At 41.8% G+C, this 26,086-nt stretch overlaps 1 protein-coding gene and 1 long non-coding RNA gene across 3 annotated transcripts in view; one reads left to right on the top strand and one right to left on the bottom strand.

The window, feature by feature from the left end:
• Nucleotides 1-8,024, top strand: part of LOC132323385 (uncharacterized) — a 60,178-nt gene extending 52,154 nt beyond the window's left edge. Inside the window, exons 4-5 of the long non-coding RNA XR_009485336.1 lie at nt 6,921-7,071; nt 7,161-8,024. This is a non-coding gene — a long non-coding RNA (uncharacterized LOC132323385). The remainder of the gene's footprint in view (nt 1-6,920; nt 7,072-7,160) is intronic.
• Nucleotides 8,018-26,086, bottom strand: part of FAT3 (FAT atypical cadherin 3) — a 312,693-nt gene continuing 294,624 nt past the window's right edge. Inside the window, exons 22-25 of one of the 2 annotated variants that reach the window (XM_059838535.1) lie at nt 25,784-25,937; nt 23,996-24,651; nt 21,239-21,352; nt 8,018-14,556 (exon numbers count right to left, since the gene is read on the bottom strand). In XM_059838535.1, the coding sequence (XP_059694518.1) occupies nt 13,937-14,556; nt 21,239-21,352; nt 23,996-24,651; nt 25,784-25,937 (1,544 nt within the window). In that variant the 3' untranslated portion in view covers nt 8,018-13,936. The remainder of the gene's footprint in view (nt 14,557-21,238; nt 21,353-23,995; nt 24,652-25,783; nt 25,938-26,086) is intronic. The other variant, XM_059838536.1, reaches the window with a different exon arrangement.

Raw genomic sequence — 26,086 nt, 5'->3', positions numbered from 1 at the left:
TCCCTGAGCTACTTTTCCATGCATCTTGTTGTACTGTGTTTATATGTTCTTCTGCCTCTTCATCCAGACAGGAAAGCAAAGGTTAGAAAAAGGACAACAATTCAAGTATGCATTGATGAAAGGACCAGCCTTTCAGGGAAAAAAAGATATAAGAATATTGATACAGCAAGAAAAAAAAAGACCCAACTAAGCATGGAGATGTCAGACTGCTGGACAGAACAGACACCTTCTGCCTTGCTGCTCCCCTGGCTGGTGGAGACTTGCTGTTTGCCTGCCAGCTTGCTCAGTGCTCTAGCTAGGAGGGCAGGAAAATATAACAACTTAGTGATTTGTGCCTGTCCTGACAAATAAGGAAAGAAGGAGTACAATTTGCTCATCTTTGGCCTTTTGAAGTGATCCTGTTTCATGGAGGAGAATTCAGAAGGGCCCTAAAACAATAGGGAGAAGGATAGGAACTTTAATTGCCACGGAAGCAGCTATCCAACAGAACAACATTTCATGGGAAACGATGTTTCACCTAGGTAAATTTGAGGTGATTAAATCAATGAATATTACTTTAGTATTGCCCATCACACACTAGGAACTTGACCACACTTTTGTAAGAGTTTTAAATTACTGCACATTGCTTCCCAACTAGAAAGGGATGTTGACAACATGAAAGACAGCTGAAAGGTCAGCTGAGATATGCTGACAGGTTTACAGTCCATTATGGAGCATTAACTTAAAATGCACAGCTTGGATTTTGTTCAGTTTCTCAGGACCATCACAGAACAAGGATGGGTATCTCTGCATCACCTGCAAACCTTCAAATGCTTATCAAGACATACATGCTAAAAGATCTTCCAAACCCTGAAAGCTTTTATTAACACTGACTTCTCCAAGATGCACAACCCTGCAATTCAGTGAAACATTTGTCCCTAACTTGCTGCAGCCCCATGCAAAACTTGGTGACTGGTTTCTGCAGTTGAGCACCAGGAGGCTGTGACAGTGTCTAGGAAAGCACTCACACAGCAGGTACCACAGTAGTCCTGTGGGATGCAGCAGGAACACCTAACGCAGCAGTTTTCCCCATAATAAATCTTAAGATGTCATTGCTCTATCACTACTAATTCTAATTTGATGACCTAGTTGAAAGCCCCAAAAGCCCCTACAGCTGTTGTCGTGTGTCCTGCCAAAAGTGTATCCATTATCCTTTCTAATATATCTGTGCAGGAACATGGAAGACCCCTTTCAGTTACCTAAAACACGTGCAGCTTGAGTTTCTAGTGAGTGCTTTTGACAATTTGAAGTTTTTCTCTTTTGCTTAGTTTCTCTAAGCAATGAGTAATTCTCCTTCACATGATAAACTCTATTGTCCCCTAAAATTAGTCCCCTGTGAAGAAACCACGTCAAAGCAATGATCTAATGTCAAAAACACCTCTGGCTCTTGAAATCAGAGCAAACAAGAAAGAAGGAAAAGAAAAATTAAAAACACCTTCATTGGCAATTTGGAAGGGAATTTATTTCTTCCTACAGGGTGTATGATGAGTAATTCCTTTGCAAATGCTAAATTCCCTCAGAAAGTGTTCTGGAGAAATATTGTTGAAGTCTCATGCTTTCAGTATTGCAGTCAATAAAATGAAACTGTCCCTTGATTAAAAATATGACTTAAGAAAGAAAAAAAGCAGGTGGTAAAATAAGAAATAAATGTTGTAAATTATGGATTAGTGCTTATAAATCACCCATTTCTCCCTCAGTGGTTCCTAGCAAAGTTCAGCTGCAGACATGGTTGACCAGGGCAGGAATGCTGCCATGGTGCTCACCAGGCAGACACACTGCAGGAAGTCTCCACACAGGATCTGCTCAAAACCAAGGGGCATTTTGTATCTCTCAGACCTTTAATTTCTTCTCTACAGGAATAATATTTTTTTTTTTTTATCATAGAAGGGATTAATTTCAACAGATTGTCTGGCTTTTGTTTACCATCAACCAAACAACTTTCCTGGGTGTACTGTCAGTTCTGCATCTTATCCTGAACGACAACTTATCTTTCAGAGATACAGATGGAGTCCTGTTTAAAAGCAGACAGATTTAAGATCAGAGTGATCTAAAGACATCCAGTGATGAGCACTCAATCCAAACTCTAAGTAATTTCTCAGTGCCAGTTCGCTGCCTTGCTACAGAACTATCCCGAAATAGACAAAGCTTTGTTTTCTCTGGTAATTTTTAACAATCTTTTGATAGCTAAATTAGTAAGAGTCACTGCAGAGTTTGAATCTCAACTCTTATTTCAGCTTTGCAGACTTTCTGAATGCTTTCCAGCTTCTCAACATTCTTTTTTGCAATTTGAATGAGTCTTAATATAGCTGGCAATATCATCTACCTACTATCAGTCTTACACAGCCAGATTGCTTCTCAGCCATAGATCAAACTCCTACCATCACACTTAAAGCTCTTATTCAAAGGATTATCTACTACACTATTTCTTAGTTCACTGAGACACAATACCAATGCACAGGTGCCAAAAAACTCATGCTCAAATGTATTTAAGGAGGCAGCTGCGAGGGTTAAGACACATGAGAAGGGACAGTAAAAGAAGAATGTGTAAGGAAACATTGGGAAAATGGCTGGAAATACTCTTGGAAAGAGGTGCTCCATGCCAGAGAAGGTACACCCAAGGGGACTGCAGCTGTGGGTGACCTATGCTGGGGTATGATCCCCGCTGAGGAACTGTGGCCTTGGGAACCTCATGCAAGGGTAAGGACAACCCAGAGGGACAGCATCCTGTATAACAGCTTTCCCCCTAGCTTTTTGTGTCACTTGCTGTGTTTTTATCTTCTTTTCTTACCTTGCTATCTGAATCAGTAATCAAGTTATTTTTAAAAAGCAATGAATTATATTAAACAAAATTCCTTAATTAGAGACTGCTTGGAAAATCACAACCTCTTCTGTAGCCCCAGCTGGAGCAATGCAGTTCTCTGGACTCTCATCTGGGGAGTCTGCTCCCACACCTACCTACGTCCAGCTGTCAGAGGCTGTAGTTCCTTTGAAGAGGGTGACCAAACCACAGCCTCCAACACTCCAACTGACCAGGCCTTTGGGCACTCTTAGAGGGGAATTATGTAGGTCTTCTGAACTTATTTCAGTTTGCTATTACTCATAAGTAATTCATCGAATGGCTCAAATTTATCCCTGACCATAACAATCAAAGGAATTTGATTACCTCTGGCCTAGGAGAAATGATACTGTTTTCCAGAAGGAGAGGGCTGTATAGCACAGACAAAGCCAGGCACTTGGCAGTGTTACAGGGCTGTATTTTCCTGAAGTCTCAGAGCACTGCTCTTCTCCTGGCACCTCTTGCTCTGACTCTGCTGTGCACTGAAGAAGTCCTGCCTCTCCAGGTACGTACTTGGTTCACAGCTGTAGACCAGTGGGAACTGCAACAATCCTAAACATTTTCAGGTTTTTAAAGGACAGAAGGAGGAAAAGTGGGTTTCTGGTCAACCTGGCTAATCCTGAGTGCTGACCAGGTCTCCCTGCCTCTCCAGCTGCACTGATGCACAGCTCAAGTGCTGCTGGTTCATCAGGCTACATGTGGGTGCATTCCAAAAGAGACAGCATGTGAGAGCAAAACTTTGAAATGGAAAAAGGCCTTGATCAGAGCATTGTCTTCTTGCTTCAGGGGAAAATTTTTCCTTCTCCTGTAGAGTAACATGGTTTTTGAGGTTTGCATTAATTAATTAGTACTATTAAAAGTTAACAGTAAGTAGGGATAATATAAAGTGATTTCCCTGAAGACCTACTAAATTAGATTTACACACAATAATTAATGAAAGGAAAATAATATTTATACATAGCAATGGAGCAATTTCAGTAGAATAGAAAAAAATTTATTTCTTAGGACAGAAAGCACAGAAATAGATAGAATCACAGGAGGTAAGTTGAAACCTTTATATTCTTCCCATATGTCATATATTCCAGGCCTTGGTCCTCTTAATGGCTCTCTTCTACCTCTCTCCAGTTTGCTGATCTATCTCTCTCTTGTAGGAGTAAATTTTAAATATTTATATTAAATTAAATATTAAAGCAATTAAAATTTAATGAAATATTAAAGCAATTACATGAAACAACAATAGGAAATTATGCCCTGGAGGCAGAATCCGTAGGATCCAAATAGAAGTTCATGGCTGAGACCATTATCATCTAGAATCCTTAATGGTCACTGAAGACAAATAATCTGTTCTCAGAAGCTGTCCTAAAGTCGACACTAACATTAGGTTAGATGACTTTACATCTTAGATCTCTTCACTGAACATAAAAGCATCCAAGGATGACTGGCTCAGAGGGAAGCACTGCCACTGCAGACAGCTGAGGGTAGATGACAGCAATCCTCCCCCTGTGGCTGTATTTCAGTCTGTGCTGGAAGCAAACACAAGGCACAGGTTTGTGCTGGAAGCAAACACAAGGCACAGGTTTGCACTGGAAGCTCTGCAGGCAGCAGCTCCACTACTCCAGGTATTAATCTTCAACCCCAAGATGCACAGAAACTGAAAACTCTGCTTTGCTTTTAGCAGGATGGAGAGTGACAGGAACTTGGTCTCCTTGCAACATACCAATTCACAACTAACTTTAAACAGCATATTTAAGTTTTCCTAGCAAATAATTCCCAGGAGAAATCCTTCCTGTTTTTATTAAGGCATCGCTAATGCCCCAAAAGGTGGATTGCAAACACCATTCTCAGGGAGACCCCTGAAGTTACTGAAGACAACTGGAGTGACCTAGCAGACTTAACAAAATCAGCAGGTTACCTTTTATGTGGATTAAGACTTACTCATGCTGCTTGAATCCTCACATGTTGCTCTGTACAGATATGATCCCCTTCTATCATTGTGTTAACACTCAATGCATTTAATTTTCTGTTATTTGAAATAAATGCCTTAAACTGACTTAGAAAAATTATATTCATAGTTTCTTTTTTTTTTTAATATACACTTGCCATATAAATGACGTTACAAACAGTGCCATGTAACTGCTCAGCAGGCTGCAGCAGCCAGCTGCTCTCTCTGCTTGGCCTGAATACAGCAGCATTTTTCCCTGGAGGGCAATCTGTGACATGTCTGAGCAAGCCAAGAACTAGCCAAGTGGGACAGCTGGAACTGGGTTCTGTGCAGCTGGTTCTTTGTATTTTCTGTCTTCCCTGGGCAATAGCCTCAGAGTACCAGTGTCCAGTGAGCTCCACGGATTCATCCAGGCTTTTAAAGTCCATCTCTTGCAGGAGGTGCTGGTGGCTATCCAATGGCTCCTGGAAGCTCAGGTTATGTGTGCTGCAGAAAGATATTCCAAAGGTACTGGAAGATGTAAGTCACATCAAAGCAGTGGCAGAATTACAACTCACATGCCTGTGGATAAAAACTCCCTTTACTGGCTTGCATTTGGTCATCCCTGGCCATACCTCCCTGATAAACAAACACAGAATCACAGAATGGTTTGGGTTGAAAAGGACCTTAAATATCATCTAGTTCCTACCCCCTGCCATGGGCAGGGATGCCTCTCACTATCCCAGGTTGCTCCAAGCACCATCCATCCTGGCTTTGGACACTTCCAGGGATGGGGCAGCCACAGCTGCTCTGGGCAAACTGTGCCAGAGCCTCACCATCCTCTCAGTTAAGGTTTCATCTATGGCAGTGGCCTAAAGGACACTGTAGGGTTTCACTGCCAGGGCTGGTCACCACATCTTTAGGTGTCTGGCTGTAAGGAGCCAGACTCCTGTAAGGAGCCCTCCTGCACACCAGAACCAGGGGCATGGTTTCAGGTGCTGGAAGAAATTTATGCAGTATCTGGAAGCCTAGAAAAGCAAGTTTAAGTGGGGATGTGAGCTAAATACATGCACAGAAAGACCCTTGGTACCACTGGGGAGAATATAACATCTGAAGAAGTTAAATTAGGGGAGGAAGAACTTGACATTCACCTGCTGTTAAAATTTCCTTGCCTGGTCTCCTATGAAACCACGCATTTCTCCCACAGCCAGGAGTCCTTCCTTCAACAGGCTGACAAGCCTTCTGCAAAATGCTTTCTTCTCTGTGGCTATGACTGCTGTCTGAGAAGAGGTAGGGGGCCTCTAAATTGCTTTCTTTGAGCGTTAGAGGAAGTCACAGTCATTGTACTGATGTTTTGTCCCCCACTGCATGATAGAATGGGGGGTAGGCAGAACAAAAACTGCAAGTAGGAAAGGTTTTACCAGCACGGAAAAGTCTGTCTTTGATCTGAAAATGAAGATTCTTAGTAAGTGTTCAGACAGGATGGATTGTCTCCTTCCTCTTAATGTCCACCTGACTCATCCCTAGAATACTGCAGAAGCCCTCCAAGCTTTTCTGAGGGGCTGGAAATGAACCTATCTCTGATTTTCACATTGTTTTGCACTACAGATGTTTCCGTGCAAATTAAGGAAAAAATTCTGTGCAAAAAACTTCAGGTTCATTGAAATGATTACAGCTGTCATTTTAGTGTCTTCTCCTTTTCATACTTTCTCATGAGGTGTTCCCCCCTCAGTTTTTAGACCACAAAGGCTTCTGGTGAGACTTCGTGCACCAGCAGCACTGCAGTGTTAACGAGGGGAGGGTTTCCACCGTGTCGGACAGGATACACCTCATATTTACAAACCCTGTTACCAAAACACATGGAAGGAAGAAATAACTTATTTTTGATGTGAAGGGGGAAATCAGCGGTGCTAGTTCTATTTTGACAGAACACTTAGGTGCATTTTAACCTGTTTGCCATGTCAAATCTCATCTTTTCCATTCTAACAGAAATACTGATGTCATTTCATATCTCTAGCTTTGAACACTAAACTGAAGCAAGAATTTTACATCATTTAATCTTGAATATACTCTGAACTATACTCACTCTCTCTTATAATGCTCTGCTTCATCTCTCTGTAACAGTGAGCCTTGCTGGACTGCCAGGCTACTTCTGCTGCCATAAGTAGCTGAGACTCTGCCAAGATCTACTGGCAATGGTGGAAAAGAAAGAAAAGAGATCCTCTACAAGCAGAAACAGAAATGGAAAATTAAATAGGAAACTGACTAAAATAAGGTAGTCATCCATGCTAGGAAAAAAAGAAAAGGGTATTCTTGAGGGAAGAGACGCTTCTAATGTTGACTTGGTATTTTTCCTTTTCACAGCTGAAACTTCTGTTTCAAGATTGCTGAGAAGGGATATTTGTGTGCTGACTGGTGGTGACTGAAACACTGCTCTGAGTCCTTGTTCTAAAGGGACACACAACACAGGCAGCATCCCTCCTCCCCAGCAGCACGAGGGGTGATCTTGGCTGTGTCATGGCAGAGTGTTCAAAGAGCTCAGGAAGGACTGTCTGCCCTTCTTCCTACACTGCTGCCATGCTTCAGTCCAGTCCAGTTAGGGCAGCCTGGGCTGTGCAGCTGGAAGGTGTGATGAAGGAGGAATAAATGGGACATCCCTGAATGCAAGGCCCTGGCCAGACTGAGTACCATGCCCAGCACAATGACATCTCTTTCCAGGGCCAGTGCTAACACACGTGAACTTGTCCCAGCTGGTCCCACCTGCCAGTGCCATGATGCTGGAGCACAGGGATGCCCATGGCAGGCACATTGTGGAGTGGGATGCTCCTTTACACACCCACTCCTTCTACCCCCACTAAGCAGCCAGACAGCTGCACTGTCCCCTGAAATTTGTCTCCATTGATGGAGTTCACTGTCTAGATGGCTGCATGATACAAAGATGTCTTTTGCATTCTTTGAAGACGTGGTTTTAATCAGGGATCTGCCTTAACTTACACACAGCAGCTAAGCAACTCTTGGCAAGGGTGCTCTGCAGTGCAAGTAGGGGCCCCTATGGAGGGATTTCCACGTAATAATAAAATAAATTTAAAGATTTCAAAAAAGTAGCATTTTCTGCAACACAGAGAGAGGGAACTAAATGCTACATTCCTTCAAGAATTGTATTTTATCTTGCTCCCTCCTTTGAAAGTAGGAGAAAAATCAAAAAGCAGTCCACACAGCTGGGCTTTTCTTTTTGTTTACTTGGAAAACTTATTTTAACCATCAACTTTAGCAAATTTTGGCAGTTACAAACCTGTACACTTTTTTTTTTTTGTTGTTTTGTTTTTATAGCAAAAGAACACAAGACAATACTGCCAACAGCAATTATGAAGGAACAATTAGTTTTCAGATGAAGAACTATACCCACTCAAAGTGATAAACCTTCCCTTTTGCATAAGGTTGAATTTGTTGTCATTGGAAAAATGACATTTCTTAATACCTACTTGAAATGGAATAAAAATCATACCTCTAGGTTTTTTGTGCAAAACACATTCATTTAAAAAAGTCAATTAAAAAAATCTTAAAACCAGAAAGAACTTAAACAAAAAGAGCTGAACCCAAAGGAAAATTACAGTACATTTTGAAATGATTAAAAAGTTTTCAGATCTAAAACTTTTTTTCCTGTTATCTTAGAAGTTTAAACCAACTTTGATGACTCTTTAGAATTATATCAATCAATCAAACAAACAAAGAAACAAAAGAAATTAAAGCAACCTGATTGGCATCAAATATCTACAAAAGCCTGGTAATTTGAAACCATTATATACATTATTTTATAAACTTCTTTTTAAACACCAAAACATACATCTTTTACAAACCAGCCTGCTTGAGACAGGTAAAATTTACAAGACAATCTTTTCCAATACAGTGCTTTAAAGAGAACTGCTTTCACTCCTAAACATCTTTGTCATCTCCTGAAAATCGGCAGTATGGGCTCATTGCATTGCTGATTAATAGTGTTTCAGGTATTCCTATGACAAAAGAATGCTACAGTTCTGAGGGCTCCAATCTCTTTCCATAATACAGTTCAAGTGCACTCTTAACACTGGTAAAGATTACTTATGGCCTTTGTGTAATACGACATATTTGCAATTATTGCTTTTCATTATTACATAAAGAAACAAATTTAATTTCATTTCCTCCCCATCCGCTCGTCCCTTGGATGATGCAGCTAATTTACCAACTGGATGGTCCTTCTGATAATGGAGATGTTAAATGTCAAGTTCACGAAACACAGGCTAAAAATCATGGGTAATGGGCAATGGTCTAAATTTCTAAGGCTCAAATCACATTTTGGTGTACTGAGAGGAGCAGAGATGCAAACAGGCAAAAAGCACAGTTTTTACCACATGGTAAATGATGGCAAGCCATCAGGGAATGAACCTGAAAATGTAACTCTCTCGCTGGAAACCAATGAAATGCCCATTATTACTAAGTGAATAGCTCCAAACATTATCTACAAATCACAAATGTACTTTCATACTGGTTCTGAAGAGCTGGCTTCCTCCATTATTAAGGATGCTTCCTTTACAAATGAAGCTTAGCAGAACTGGTCCAGGGCACCTTCACCTCCCTCTCCCATGACTGCAGTTATTGACTGTAAGGATATACTTACTATAGCATCCATATAGCTTTTTCAATGAGGAGTTAAGGGTGTTCTCAGCCATTTGTCCTGTTCAGCCCACGTTTTTCTTTATGATGGAATTTATAGGAGACCAGAGCAACAACTTTTACATCATGTTCTCAAAATGTCTCTGCCTGGCTCACAGAGACAACAGGCTGCTGCCTCCCCATCGATCAGCACTTCATGACATGCTTTTATTCACTGTGCTGCAGCCACACTGAGAAGGTACCGATACATCAAGGCTCTCACTACTCCAGACTACACTACAGAATTTAGAGGATGGGAGAAAAAAATTCCAAAGACCAAAATTTAAGTCCTTTGCGGGACATGCAGAGGTGGAGACCCTGCTTGACAGATGGCGCACACAACTTTCAGGTTCAGGAAAACAGTGGCAGTGAGAAGCCTCTGACTCCTTCCAGCCTTTCACTGGAAATATATGTTAAAGAAACCCCTGGGATAGTTTGGGATCAAAGACATCACTGAGCTTAAGGAAAAGAGCTCTATTGACAGGAAATCACGGTTCTGTAGTCATTCTCTGCATTCCTAAATTCTCCTGGCTGCCTAATATGCCGTATCCTATAGGAGGGTCCTAGAGGAAGGCAACTTTATGTACATCTTCTAGTGGGGCTGTCTATTTTCTCCCATGGGAGGGAAGTGACTCTATAGCTCCATGGTGTCACATTTGGCCCTTTATTCCACTTCAAGATACTGGTCAAAGACAGCAATCACATATAGTATCTATAGTTTTTTTTTGGGTTTTTGCCCTTTAAAAAAAAAAAATATTTATAATACAAAGGCAAAATAATTAATATACTTAAGAATGGTACTAAGCCTAATTTTTCCTTTTGCACAGGTATACCTAATGAGGTATTGGCAGAATAAATCACGTAGTAGCCACTGTAATGGTCTTTCCCCTGCCAGAGTTATCAAAAAGAATGCCACTGTGCATGGCATTCTCAACTTGATCAAAACACAGAGAACAAGCACCCTTTTACTTAGACTCATATACCCCTGGCAAAGTTCATGATTTTTGATATAAATGTGTATTTGTATTTTAACAAGTTGCTTTTTTCTCTTGCTGCTTCTTTCCAAAAAGCAAAAACTTTCTTGATCCTAAGGTGTAAGCCAGTGATACCCAGAAGTACTTCATTAAGCCTATGAAATCATCTGCTACAGATGATTCTGAGAGGAAATATCGGGTAGTGGAGCCATCTACAGGGATGCAGTTTGAAATACAGACACACAGGATAAGCAGAGATGTGCAGGGTAGCTCTTGCAGAACCAGGGACCTGACAGCAGTAGTGATTCAAAAATCATCTTATGGCACAAAAAGGAAATACATATTTGAAGTGCTAATAAGAACACTAATTCTTACATTATGTTATGAATGTGTTCTCATGCTCCAGATTAGAAGATTTAGACTTGCTCATGTGGAATAGTAATTTAAAAGAAAACAAAATGGCTTGGTTTAAAAACAAGAGATGTTATTATGAAAATCTTACTCCCTAAGAGGTATTTCACCTTTAGATCTGCATTTGGGTCTTATCATTATCAAAACAGCCTGAAAAAAACCAGAAAGGCCACAGAAGTACCAATATTCACAGAGGGGAATCTGAAGATGGATTTGGAGGGGAGGAGATATTGAGGTATAGAAATCATGAATAGGACAGAGAAGGCTGAACGGGTGATCCTTGGCACCTTCCCAACAGCACTTTAATAAGTAGGCGTTCAGTGAAATGAAATGGCAACAACATCAAACAGAAAAAGTACTATACATTGTATTTATGCATATTTCACTATTAAAACTCACTACCAACAATATATTACTGAGGCAACAAGCTTGGTAAGAAACATTGATTTGTTTTTTTTGTTTTGTTTGTATGGCAATCATTAGGCTCCCATCGTGCTGTCCCTCGTGACACTTTTGATATGTTCCAGTAAATTTTGATACTGGTGTCTCATGCTTACGCAAGAACTTTCACTACAGAAGACAGGTGACAAGTACACCTAATAACTATCTGGGGGCTTGAACAGAATTACTTGCATAATGGATAAAAATGTCTCAAACCAAAACTGAGTAGGAGCAAGCCTCATGTAAACTGCAGCCCGATGCTAAGAGAGCATCACATTCTCAGAAGGTCATACAAGCTTTAAAAGTGCAGCTAAATTTGCAGAATTGCTTTGCCAACTCCGAAGCTCCTAACTCTTGAAGAGACATCAATCTAATTGCATTTCCTTTCTTGTTACACAGACTTCATGAACAATACGAGTTATCCTCTATCCACGCCTCTAGGCTTGCCAAACCATTTTATGGCCTTCTGGCAAATCCCTCAGTTCCTTGCAAACACAATACAAATTTCTGTATTTTTTTCTTCTCAAAACCACAGGAATAATATCAGGGGAAAGGGTTTGAAACGCACCATGAGCACATTCAGAATATATCACTGTTACAGAAGCATGTTTACTTTGAGAAGACCAAGTGACATTCATAAATTCAATGGACAGGATCTATTTGCAGACAAGTACTTGATAATACTTGTATGTGCAGTACATTCTCTCTAGAAGTTCACTCATTTTATTCATATAGCTGCACAATGAGCTGTTTTCTACTGAAGAAGTGCTGCATCATCCCAAAGAAAATATCCACACCAATTTTTCATAGCTATACGATCTATTGGAGGGAAGCAGCAACACACTGTACCTCCTCCAAGAATGCTAGAAATCCTGTTTTATTAAAAGTGTTACAAGCTGCAATTATTTAAATTACATTGTACTAGTAATTTATTTGTGTTGGGGAAAATTTCTGAATAAACCCTTTCTGTATGTCAAGAAATGGCCTGCAATTTAATTTTGTTTGAAACTCCTGTCACTCAAGAACATGCCTTGACATACAACTGCTGAAACTATCCAGTTAAGGTGATTGACCAAGGGACAGGACAAGGAAAGCAGCAGAGGAAACTTGCTAATGAATCTCTTCTTTTATCAAAATGATTTAGATATTCAGTAGCTTTTCAGAATGACAGAATTATGCCATGGAAGAAATGGATGAAAACCCAACAGTAATGCAGGCTTGTAGACTCACATTCACTGGTAAGGTACACAGACACTGTAAAATGCAGTGGGGTAAAAACATTTTCAGAGCACCAAGCAACAGGTGTGTATACTCTGCTTTAATACACTGAGTGAAAATCCAGTATTTCCAGATTGCACTTGACTACTCTGACCAAATCAATGTTAATGACCATTTACTCCAATCAGGCTGGGGGAAGCATAAAAGCATACAGATGTCATGTTTTTTTTTGATTCCACAACAATATTCTGAAGTCTGCAAACAACCTTTGGATGTACTCAAATCCTACAAAATCATGCACCCAGTGGAAAATCTGGCCACAGTCCATTCATGCAGCTCCACTGACTGAGTCAGTCTACAGCAGCTGAGAACCCATCCTGTGAACTCTAGGGATGGACATTTGCCAAAAGATTTTAAACTAACGATGTGAGGTTACAGCAGCCTAATATGTAACTTAATTGCAACTGATTTTGGTTACTGCAGCATGAGGACTGCTGTTAAAGAGCTGATTGCCCAAGCAAGAAATTTCCAAAAAATGATCAGCTGGGTAGGTTACCTCAAGTTTTCAGATCAGTGTTGCATACACATTAAGAGTGGCTGTGCATACACAGCTGGGGCAAAACCAGGCCACTCCTGAGCCAAACTCTGACATTTTGGGAAGTCCTCATGGGCAAAGCTATGCACATGTGCCTGACATCAGGCTTTAAAAATGACGACCAAAGTAAGCCAATTTGGAGTAAATACAAACTGTGTATATGTGTGTTACTCTACACAAAGCAGAATGAAATGCTATGTAATGAACAAAAGTATAGATAAATATTTATGGACAAATAACTGGTCACTTGTCTTGGATAGGTCAATTTGTAAATGTTGCTTTTTTCAGCCATCTGATGTGTTGTATGCAGCAGCCCCAGCAATCAATTGCTTTCACTCTTTGCTGACATAAAATTTCATGCAACAGTGCACTCTAGAATGATCCATACTCGTTCCTTAATACCGTGCGAAGATCATAACACTGTAACACTTTTAATAACACAATGCCAACAAAACCCCAAAACAACCCAACTTTGTGAGAGAGAAAGAAATTATTTAGCAGTTATTTTTCCCCCCTGCCTCAAAAGCTGAGTTTTACTCTTGGTAATAAATAGAAGGTACACTCTCTCCAGATTGTCTGTAACAATTTTGTGATGTATAATACTTAACACAATTGGTCTCTTCGTGTCTGCACATACAGTATCATTTCTGAACAAGTTAATAATGGGTTATACTGTACTTTTCTTTGCCCAATATATATATAGACACACCTTCAGCAAAATTTCTTCTCAATATTTATACTATTAATTGGACCAAATGACAAAATTAAAAAAAAAAAAAAAAAGAGGAGGAGGAAGAAGAAAGGAGCTTCCTTTACACTTGTGTCTGCTGCTGGGTCTCCACAAATGGAATGTGAACATTTTCTAGGCTGAGTTCCTCCACGCTTTCAAAGTCACTCATGGCTACTTCGGAGTCATCAAAGCCGCAGCCGGCTGAGACGTCAGAGGAGGAGGCGTTGAGGGAGTTGTGCAAGGATAAGGGCACCTTACCTGCACTAGCATTTTCTGTGTTCTGGCTTGGGCCAACAGCAAAAGTACTAAATTCGTTCCCAGTCTGAGATCCTGTGGTGTCCGTCTCATTGGGGAACGGGTGGGGAGGGAGGTATTGGCTCGGGTGGAAGTGCGGCCGTCTCCTGCAGTCAGGGCTGAGAGTACTTGCCATTGAGACCGGCTGCGAGGGTGGCAGGGCTTCGTACTGGTCTGGGTAATCCTCTGGAAGAGGAGGTGGCAACTGGTCCTGGCTCAAAAACTCCTCTTCGTGAGGGGGAGGGTAGTCGCTGTCGATGTCGTAGCCGCCAAGGTAGTAATCTGATTCCAGTTCTCGGGTGCTGCCGTGGTGAGCCGAGCCTCCATCCGTCGTCTCAAAATTGGGCACTTCCTCAATGTCGGACAAGCGAGCGCTGGGCATCCAGTCAGAGGTATCCCAATGATACGCTGCAGCAGGGAAAAGAACCACAACACTGCGTTAGGATGGGACCACAGAGGAGAGCAGAGTGTCCTGCATGCACCTGCCTGAGTCCTCACAGCACATTCAAATCACAGCATGCCCCACAGGCCACGGACACAGGTCAGCCATGCTCTGACCAGAGGGGAGAGGAGGAGAATAAATTGCATTATGATGCTAATGCAAACAAGCAAAGAAACAAAACACGGCCACTCTCAGGCATTTTGCTTTTTAAGATGCTACTGGGTTGTATTAGAAACTATGAGTCCAAGAAATCAAAATGTCTGAATTGCTGCTTTTCACAGTTATTTGAAAAACATCTTTAAATGCAGTCGGCATGCCTACAGAAGCTTATCTCCCCTTCCACTTTCAATGACTGCAAGAAACAAAGTGTGCAAGCAAATAATCTGATTGACTGAAAACTGAATTTTGAAACAAAAAAAGTGGCTGACCATTCTCATGCATCTTTTGAACCCAACAGAATTCAAACAAAAGAGTACATGTGAAGCAGTTCAAGAAAAAAAACCAAATAGATCAAGTCAGTGCTCTGCCCACCCTGGCCCACAGTCAGAAGGTGCCCCAGAAAAATCACCTCTGTTGTAGTTCTGTCCTTGATCCATAACAGACACTGTCAGATACAAAGTGAAAAGCAAAAACTGGTAACTCGGAGCTTGTCACCAGCATTGTATTACATGTGAAAATACAAAACTCTGCATGCATATTTCTAAAGTACAGCTGCCATGGTGTCATTTTAGTAGGATTTTTAATTATTCTTTATTTTAACGTACAAGATAAGCTTGCCTGTCAAATGCAGACATACATAAAGAACTGTTTATGTCGTGTATTATACTCCTTTTTCTATCATATCTTAATTATTTACCCTCACTGAACAGATACAGAATTACATTAGAGTTGTAATTCTTAGCACAAAAAATGGCTATCCACCATCGACACGGCTTATAATTGCAAAGTACATTTTTCTCTCACTTGTTCACTTTGAAACAGAAAAATAAGAATCTACCATTCTCAGGGCCGGTTCAAACAAATCTGGGCCCACCTGGGCTCAGATACCATGGTGATGGGCACGGTATAAGAACCTGAATAGAATAGAATACAAAGCCATTTAATGGGGCTATCAGCTACAATGCTCCGCAACCCCACACCCACCTCCCACCTGCACTGCCATGCTAGCTGGTGGGGAGGGAGGCATTCCAGTATGGAGAGGGTGCAGGGGTGGGGGAGAGAGCAAGGAAGGAGGTTTATGTGAGACAAGAGCGGGGAAGAAGCTGCAGCATTTTCTAGATGGATATGCTCTTGTTCAGCCGCATGTTATTTGGCTCCATGCAAGAAGTCATCGGGCAAAGTCTCTGGATGACATTGCTGGAGGAGGTCTGGCAGGAGGAACAGACCTCCATGGCATCACATAACCTCTGTGGTTCAGACACAGGCAAGGGAAGACTTCTCCAGCCCTTCACCTACTCAGATCACGCTTGCCCTTGCTCATCACCACATGGTGCATGGGGTGATGGTGATTTTTCCCTTGGCTGGATAGCCAGGCAGGAGTTCTCCACCTGCTCTGACACATCCTGGAGTGAGGAGGGCTGGGGCTACTACAGGTTTAGCAGCAGTGTCTGAACCGGCCCTAACCTCTCTTCTGCACTTCTCTCTTCTTTGTACAGTGGATTTCGCTGTGCTGGGGTCAGTGTGATGGCCCTGCACCTGAGATGTGCCAGGGCCCTCTGAGTTGTGTGGATCGGGATCCAGGAGAACCTCACTAATTGGCTGACTTGCACAACCCCGGGCAGGTCCCTGGGGCAGGAGCCCCACCCTCCCATGACTCCGTGGCAGCAATTCTGCCCAGAGCTCCAATGTGGCTAACTATTCACCACTTCCAACAGCTCTGCTGCAGAGCAGACAATCCTAAGAATCCTAAGTTTCACATAAAGAACTGGGAAGTGGGCAAAGCATTTTCAGTGACAGTCTCTTGAAACTACTGCCAGACTGGCTTTTTCTGACCTGTAAAGGATGACAATGAGCCAGTGTGTTTGCTTAAGCTTTCCCTTAGAAAGGTAAGGTCATTTGCAGTGCCTATGGTTTCTTTTCAAGGTTATTTTTTTATTTTTTGAATGGGACTTTCTTTTGAATTAACCTCGGCTAGTTAATTTTTGGGTTTTTTTGATAGTGAGAAGAATGGCACTCTTACACTTCAGGAAATCAATAAATGCACTATTAACAAATACTCAAGTCGCATGACTAGCTGGCACTAAAAGTGTTTTTCAAAATTACTGTGACACTGGCTCAAGAAAAAAAATCAGTAGTTTCACAAAAATAATTTACTTAATCATCTTAATGTATTATGCAGACTAGATTAGCTGAAGTATGTAAAATCTGTCTTAAATTTGCTAAGGACAGATGAAATTTTTGACTTGTGCATAACCTGACTTGATGCTGAGTTGACATTTGCCCAAGGGTAGGAAAAATGTTGGAAAATAAATAAAAGAAATGTTTATCTATGACAACAAAACATTTCCTCAGTGCTTTATGAAAAAAGAAAATAGTGATATCCCCGCATTACAGGTTCACTCATAACATGATATGCCTGAGGTTACCCAGGAGGTCAGTGGAAGAGGTGAGTGCTGGTCCTTGGAGCACACTGCCGTGCTCTGTGGAATGGGCACACCAAGGCCACGGGAGAGCCACGGCATCCGTGGAGCTGTGCCCACACATCTGCTGCTTGGCAGGGTTTCCTGGGAGAAACCAGCCACCAGCCAGCCACCACTGTGCTCCTCTCTGTGTGACACCGCTGGGGTACATAACCCAGCTCTGCTGCAGCATGGGACACTTTACAGACTTCCCGTGCCATCTTCTGCTTCCCAGTCTCTGCAGCCAGGATCATCTCAATGACATGGCTCCATTATCACTCTATTATTTTCTCTGAAGGCAATGAGAATAAACAAGCAGAAACATTGACTTGAACAGAAGAGGATGAAGGCTTGACACCTTTTCTACCACCTCCAGTTACCCACAGATATTTTTTGGTACATTCCTCTGGCATTTTCATGTTTGCTGGTGAACATGCTGATCTGCAAAACCCAATCCCTGCCACAGGATTGCTGGTCAGTGTAGATTAGTGAGGTTCTGCTGGAATGTTTCACAATGAAAACAGGAAGCATTGTTGTATAACAAGAAAGAAAAAAATTTAAATACCTTCATTTTCTATAGTGTCAACTACATTGTTGACAAGCTGTATGACAGTCACTATGGAAGCTTGCAGGGGAGGGAAAGCAGAAAATAAAGGGAGGGGAAGGACAGCTTCAGGTTAGTATTTAAAACACACATCATAGGTTACCATAATAAATTCTCTCAAAAGACAGAACTGACATTGAAAGAAAAAAAAAAAAAGGCTGCTGACCAATGCATGATTTATGCAGTTGATTGCAGGACATTTCATTTCAGATAATCCCATATATCTTCAGAGCGCTGATAAATTCCAAAACAGCATTTCCAGAAAGGCATATGGGATGATGTATATCACCTCACAAATTCAAGCAGACTGGTCAGCTGATTCAATTAACTGAAGCAGTATCTTGTCTACCTGACACTAATTTCCAATTCATTCTTGCTTAGAGGCCTCCAGAGATGGTGCTATGTGCTCCAAGGATCATTATCTTTTAGACCATCACACCATCAGAAATGGTGCTAAGCTCAATCTATCTCCTAAGAGGAATGTTTTACTAATTTACTGTCTGTGCCATGCCATGCAATACCTCAGGGAGGTTCAGCAGCACAGCTATAATTAGGAGGACACCGCCGTGTAGGTGCGGTTCAAATTTTGACCTGTGTTTGACAGAATAGTTCTATAAATGCTTTGAGTGTTCTCTGCAGGTGCTCCAACAAAACACACATTTCCCTTGAAATCATCAATATAAGACTGTGCAGCTGTTTGATGTGGAGGACTGTAATGTGTGGTCTTCCAGGTGATCTGCATTTTGCACCACCCAACCCTCCTGTCTCTGGGAACATGAAATAAACCCAAAAATCAAAACTGAAGGGAAAGCTCTGGATGAGTGGGTAGTGGATCCTTCCCTTTTCCTTTGTCTTTAGTTATAAGAAAACCCCTTTCTTGGAGCAGGCTGAGGAGGGGACCAGAAACATGGGTCAAAACATACTTTTTTGTTTCACACAGCCAACAGACTTAAGAGATCACAAAAAATGTGTTAACAGTGCAGACATACATTGAATATTTTCACATTTTTGCTAAATATTGGGCATGGAGTCAGGTATTTAATCCAATTTCCTCAGTTCTAGTGAGGGTTTAGCAAAAAGAGTCTTGATAAACCAAAGGACCCCTTTTCTGTGTCTATGATCAGCATATTTATGCCATCAGCAGCAATAGTAATTATACAAAGGAGACTTGTACTGGCTTATGCACATGACAGAAAAATAAGGGGCTCTGTGCAGTTAGTGCTGCGTGGCTGGGAAAAAGGATGGAGGGCAGCTGTAAACTCTTAGAGGAAGAAACCTAAGAGTGAAAAACAGGTCAAAACCTAAGAGTGAAAAACAGGTCAAAACCTAGGGCCAGTGCAGTTTTCTTTCCAACTAAGGACTGGCTCTGGTGGGAGCTGTGCAGAGCATATTCACAGAAAAGAGGGAACCCCACCCCACACAGCTCAGTGCAAGTAAATGCTCAAATACAGCACTGCTCAGATTTTGGACTACAAAATTAACTGCTAACTACTCACAGAAAGACTAGGGAAGCTGAGCAATTTGAATGCAGGAGAAATGCGGTGACAGGAAAAAAGTAGCTTCAAAATCTCACCCCATGTGAGTTTACATGGTAAGATAAGCCCTTGACACAGCAAGAGAAGGCTCCAAGAGCCCTAGAGAGGGTGAGGAGAAGCTGCTTGCACCTTCAGTGGAATTCAGCCCAGTGATCCACTGCTGCAAAATAGGTTTTCCCAGTCTGAAGCTGCCACCCAGTTTCACAAGTCACTGTCAGCAGAGCCATTTGTGTGACACAAGCCTGTCTCCTCTGCTAGCCTGAGAAGCCAGCAGCATTGCTCCTGGCTTTGGAAGAAGGGGTTTGGAGAAGGAGCCACTGTCCTGTCTCATCAAAGAGCATGGATGCTGAACTGTATTTGTTGTGTTTTCACTGACAACCTTCTAACCTTTGCAGGTATGTGAAGTACAAAGAATTAAAATGACAAGAAGAGCAAGGATTCATGGCTTCAGGAGGCATATCCATTAGCCCTGAAGTACAGGCATGTGAGTATATATATATGCTTACTTATGCCTGCCTTTGCCCTTTAGGCTCTTTCCCTGTAAACCTTCCCTGCTGCTTCAAGCAAACCAGAGCGTGGTCTCGCATCGATCTCTGCAAATGACTCAGATGATTTAAGTTTCTTCCCTCGTTCTCCCTGAAGATATGGATTTGTTTGAACCCTGAACTATAAATGTTATCTCTAAAGGCCATATTTTAAATGCAGCCTTCACAAAAAATGAGTGGGCATAGAAGGTTCAATCCAGCTTCTGTGGGTACTGTGTCAATGATTTCAGTGGAGACAGGATTAGGAGTTTGAAATGTCTAATCAGAATGTGTGAGATACAAAAAGTAACAATGTACAATAAATGACCAAAGGTAACTATAATGTAAATATACATCATTAAATAACACTTAACCTAAAAAAAGGCTAAAGGGGTCTTTTTGGTGCAGGGGCAGAAAAGCATTGGGAAGCCTGATGAAAATAATTGTAATGCTTCAGCCACAGTGGACCAAAAGGAACTGCAAGTGTCCTTTGCTATCAGTGCTTTTTCCAACTTTTCAGAGTTCCTAGAGAACAGCTGCATGACATGACTGAGGAACTTAGTCTACAGACAGTTCATTAACTTGTGGCTGAGGAAACCAAGTACGATTCGTTTGTGATAGTCTTTTTCTGTGTGTCTGAACGAGGCTTCCAGACATCCACCATCCCTCCCCAGCAGAAACATCTTGACTTTTCTCAGACCCACTGCTCAACATACGTGGGCTGCAGGAACAAAGGTTTGCTCTGACTCTGTGGACCTTTTAGTGGGCTGAGTATGGCTCTGCATGTGTCACCCAGGAAGATAAGGGATAATGATGCAGGACATGAGAGGCAGGCACTGAGTATGCACTGAACAAGGATTTAATGGTGCTCTATTGTTTGCTGAGCTGTGATTGCCAGGGACAGGCCAAGACGCTGGGGACTGGCTCATCCCTCATTGTTGTGGCTGAGCAGCAGCAGAGTTTTGTTGGGACCGTGAATGAGACCTGGCAAATAGCACGGAAATCCCTTTTATTCGACCGGTGAAACATGAAAGTCATGCTCTTCCCAGAAGGAAAATGATAAAAATTCTACAGTTTCACTTGCAACCTATTAGTCAACTTACATCTTGGCAGCATGACTCTGCTGTATCATACCTCTAATTTGCTGTAAAGCTCGGTCCTGATACAACAGCCCCAAGCATCAAGATTTTTATTACGTTCCTATAATTTAGTAAGTGGAACACAAAGTCAGGGTTTGAACCCACGACTTTCTTACTTTCGGCATCATCAAAGAGTTTCAAGATGTCACATAATTATTTTAATAATATTAGAGAGAGAGAGATAAATAGCTTTTCTCCCAGCATAATAAAGATTAAATCATTTCTTACCATTATCATCACCGGAATCAGACTGGAAGGAGCTGAGGGACTGTACTTCAGAGTTGCTGCCTTTATTACTTCCTGAAAAACAGGTCACTTCTTCAGCGTCATCAACCCCTTTACCTTCATTGACAGCAAAGACAAAGCAAAATGGTACTCTCTAGGTATGCACATTTATCTATTTATATCATGGACACATTTAAATCCTGCCGTCTATTATATGAGTCAGAATAAAATTATTTCCTTCACACAGAGGACATGACCTATTCGTCAAGAAGGCAGTTGGTGAAGATACCTAGACTTTTGAAGTGTTTGAAGCCCAAGGAGTCTTTCAAGTGGATGACAACTGTAATCAAGGAAGAAACATCTGTATTCAATATTGTCTTTTTAGATGGCATGCAGTCTCAAAAGCAATGAAAGTGATGACTTAAGGAATGTGGTATAAACAGCTTATACAAGAGATTACAGTTACATTTAACTTTACTGTTCATTTCCTAATTTGAGAGCCTCATTAAAGGCTCATTCAATGCTCAGTAAAGTTACTGTGCATCTTGTTATTCATATCAGTGGCCCTTGGATCAGATTTTAATAGCTCCATCACTGACATATAATAGATTATGCTTCAATTTACATTGCTTTTCATCAGGGACATTCAGTCTTCACAACTCTACTGTTTAGAAATGTAACTGCAACCTACGGTATAAATTCTCCTGTAATTAAGCATATATAAATAAACACCTTCAACTACACAATATATGGGCAATAATCAGGAACTCAAAAAGTTATTCTCCATTTTAAGCACTAAGATACCTGAGCCAATCACAAATGAAGAAGGTCAGGTGCTATCAACATGAAAGCACAGCTCTCCACCTGCCAGCTGTATGTATTTCTACCCAGCACAGCACACCTCCACACGGTAAGAGCTGATTTGCTCCTGCTGAGCAGCAGGGTATGGAGCTGATGAAGTGAGTGCTGCAGTAACAAAACTGCTTCCCACTCCGTGACAGCTGAGGTCTTTCTCCCTGGTACGGCCTCATGGTGTGCAGAAATTTGTACCAGTACCAGCAGTGCCTGTGGCACAAACCCCCAGGAGAATATAGAACAGAGCATGTGTGGGGGCTGGTGTGATGATGCTTTCAATCAGCTTAACTATATTTAAAGTTTAAAAGGTCAGACACAACATGACCCTGAAATACAGCCCAAATAAATGAACATTAATTTAATTTTTCACTATATGACCTTAGCCAGTGTGCTGCCTTGGATGAGAATGTGTGGATCAGGGAACAGCTATAGAATAATGAATTCCATAAGGCTGGAAAAGACCTCCAAGATCATTGAGCCCAACCTTTGACTGAACATCACTATGCCAACCAAAAAACAGCATTTAGTGCCATTCCCAATAATTTCTTGAACACTTCCAGGAATGGTCACTTCACCACCTCCCTGGGTAGCCAGTTCCAAGGCTTGACCACTCTTTCAGAGAAAAAATTTTTCCAGATGTCCATCCCGAACTTCCCCTGGCACAACATAAGGCTGTCCTCTTGACCTGTTGCTTAATTCCTCTCTGTATTACTCAGTTCCCACTGCTTTCAATTACAGGATTGGATTGTGCAGTTTTATGTGACAGTTTTGGTTAAGGCTGTGCTGCAATAGGGTTGAAGATCATAGAATCATAAAACACTTTGAGCTGAAAGGGATCTTAAAGATAATTTGGTTCCAATTTCCCTGCCATGGACAAGGAACCTTTCACTAGACAAGGTTGCTTGGAGCCCCATCCAATCTGGCCTTGAACACTTCCAGGGATGGGACATCCATCCCTTCTCTGAGCAACCTGCTTCAGTGCCTCACCACCCTCACCGTCAAGAATTTCTTCCTAATAGCTAATTTAGACCTACCCTTCTTCAGCTTAAGGCCATTCACCACTACAGGCAGAAATGTCCCTCTCCAACAGGTATTGGAAGATGCATTAGGAAAATCCCAAATATGAGAAAACACCTTTAAAAAAATCATATACAGTGAAGTAAGCATCTCCCAGTCCATATGACATGGTCTGACTAGCGAGGATAGGTGATGCAGGGCTGTAACTCTTTTCCAGAAAACTGGTATTTCCTGCCATGATAGACAATGTGAGATCTGCTTCATCTCCAGCTGAGCAATGGAGGGAGTGCTGTGTTATCAGGTGAGGAACCATCAGTGCACAAATAGGATTGAAAATTCCATGATGGCTCTGATACTGAAAGCAGAGGGGAATGCAATGGCCTGAAAAGGTGATCCTATATATCAAGCCATACGTGATTTTCTGCTTCACTTCACAGACACTGAAAGTAGGGAATATTAGTTAATTTCTCCCTGATGCAAAACAGGATTGCTTCTTGAAGAAGGTTTAAATATTTTTAACTCCCTTGGGAAACAAACAGCCTGAACCTAACAGAATTTATGTTTGAGAAATCTGCCCCAAATTGTTTTTTTTCCAATAGAAAGATAATTGCATTGTACCACTGAAAAATGCTCAGAGCACTTACTCATATATGCTTTCTCAATGAGTGAAATGCTTTTAGTCATACTCCATGCATAGAAGGAGGGGCCTTAAATGCCTGGTTTAATTACAACCTTTCAAAATTAAACCAGATCACTTCTTGGAGAAATGTAACAATGCACATGTATTAGGCTGGAGCACTAAGAGTACCTGTGCCACTGTACCTGCTGCACCCTGAAGGCAAACCTTGCTGGCAGGGAAGAAGGAGACCAGCACGCAGGGCTACTTACTTTCTGTCCCAGCATCCCACGTGCTCTTCCTGATGGAGTCACAGTCGGAGCGACAGGGAGACACAGCAGGCAGGTTTGGAGCTACACTGCACACCACCACCCCCCTCCTGGCTGTCAGTATTCGAGGGGACTCCGGATGAAACGTTGTCATCTCCTGGTGCTCCACGCCAAGCCCATCCACTATCTTGTCCAGATTATTCCGTGAGTCACTCTGGAAGCACGGGGTATAGGCCATTGGCCTCACTGGCACCTGTGGAGGCCCAACCTCCTGGTAGATATTTCTGCTGTCTCCACTGTTCCTGATGTTCTTGAATTGGATGCCATTGCTCTTGTTGAGCAGGGCTGCAGTAGCTGGATCCTGTACAAGCGTGATGTTGTTGCGGGAATAGTTCTTCCTGAAAACTTTCTTGCGAAAAATGATGAAAAGAACAATTAACACAAATATGACAAACAGGACCACGGCTATTCCTATCAGCTCCTCCTTGCCAACGTAGGAATGCCCAGCTTGTATATTGGGAACCACCACGGGGCGCAGACCACAGTATTGACCCACGTAGCCAGGGGTGCAGTTACACAGAAATGAACCAAAGATGTTGACACAGGAGCCACCATTTTCACATTCTTCTCTTTCACACTCATCGATGTCTTCTTCACACCTTAAAAGAAGAAAAGGAGAGTCTGGAATCTCGAGAACATCTAAGAGGCAGTCCAACTTGTGCATAATGCTGTCTCTTGTCAAAGTGGCGCCATTAGTTAATGCCTTGTGGTACTTTGCAAATTATCATATTATTATCATATTATTTAATGGCATTTAATTTTTTCTACAGCTATTCCATGGGTTTTTTAAAGACAATAAAATGGAAATATCAAGAAGGAAATAAGAGTTTAAAGCATCTGATAGATATCAAGAAGGCAATAATGCATCTGATAGGAAAAGGCACCTTCACCCTAATGAGGCTTACTGAATGTAATAGAGAATCTGCCTTTTTATACTGTTTTTGGACTATCCCATGGGTTTCAATATAAAATATGAGAGGGGGATTCAAGGAGAAGATAGTTGAGAAAAAATAAAGTAAAAACATCAGAATATTTAGAGGAGAGGTTGGGAGAGGTTGGGAGAGGTTGGGAGAGGAGAGGTTCGGAGAGAAGAGGAGAGGAGGATATACTGACTATGTAAAATTGTTTAGGTCAGGAGATAAAATAAACAGATATTAGAGGCGAGGGAAAAAAAAGAACAGGAACCATAAAGAGAGAGGAGAATTGGAAAGAATAAGAGGTAGCAAAATGCAGAGGAAAAAGGACAAACAGTAGACAACCAGATAAGGGAAAAACATGTTGGTGCGCAGGTCCGGATTTTCTGTGTCTACACCAAGTTTATGATCTAGGGAGGGATTTAAGAAAATGACTGCAATAAATTAGCTTTTTATGTCAGGGCTAAGGTGACTAAATAATTGGTCCATTTTCAAAACAAAGATTACACAGCAGCTTCTACAGGTTTTATGAAATTGTTCAAAAAGCTGGCAACAGATAGGTGTATCTCAGAGAAAACTGTCTTGAGATAACATCCTGAATCAACAGCTTAGGAAGGTAAGTTCAGAAAAAACATTTCTGAGCATGCAAGTCTCAGGGATTTCTCAGCTGTCATTAGCTCTGACTTGGAACAAGCGCTAAGGTTGGGTTATTTTTTGTGAGGTGAATCACAGCTTTTTGGTACAAAATGCCTGATCAAAAAGCCCATCATCACTGAGTCAAAAAGCTCCCATTGCCCACCTGGGGAGGGACACTTACGTTACTCCTGTCAGGCCATTTTTGCAGTTGCAGATGAAAGCATTGCCGATGGGATCACACGAGCCTCCATTCCGGCAAGGATTTGGGAAGCAGGCTGTGATCTCTGACTCACAATTCCTTCCTGTAAACTGGGAGAGGCAATTGCAATGGTACCCTGGGAGGTGAGGGACAGAGAGACGGAAATTAGACTCCTACCACTGAGTCTGTCTAAAAGCTAGAGGACCCATTTGGCTGCTTCACGCCGAAAAATAAATTGTACTGTGGGGGCAAGGGGATGTTTACACTCATTCTGGTCTGTCCATG

This window comes from Haemorhous mexicanus, chromosome 2, assembly GCF_027477595.1.
Source record: "Haemorhous mexicanus isolate bHaeMex1 chromosome 2, bHaeMex1.pri, whole genome shotgun sequence".
NCBI classification, from domain to species: Eukaryota; Metazoa; Chordata; class Aves; order Passeriformes; family Fringillidae; genus Haemorhous; species Haemorhous mexicanus.
The sequence above is the reverse complement of the archived record's forward strand: the minus strand, read 5'-3'. Positions and strand labels throughout refer to the sequence as shown.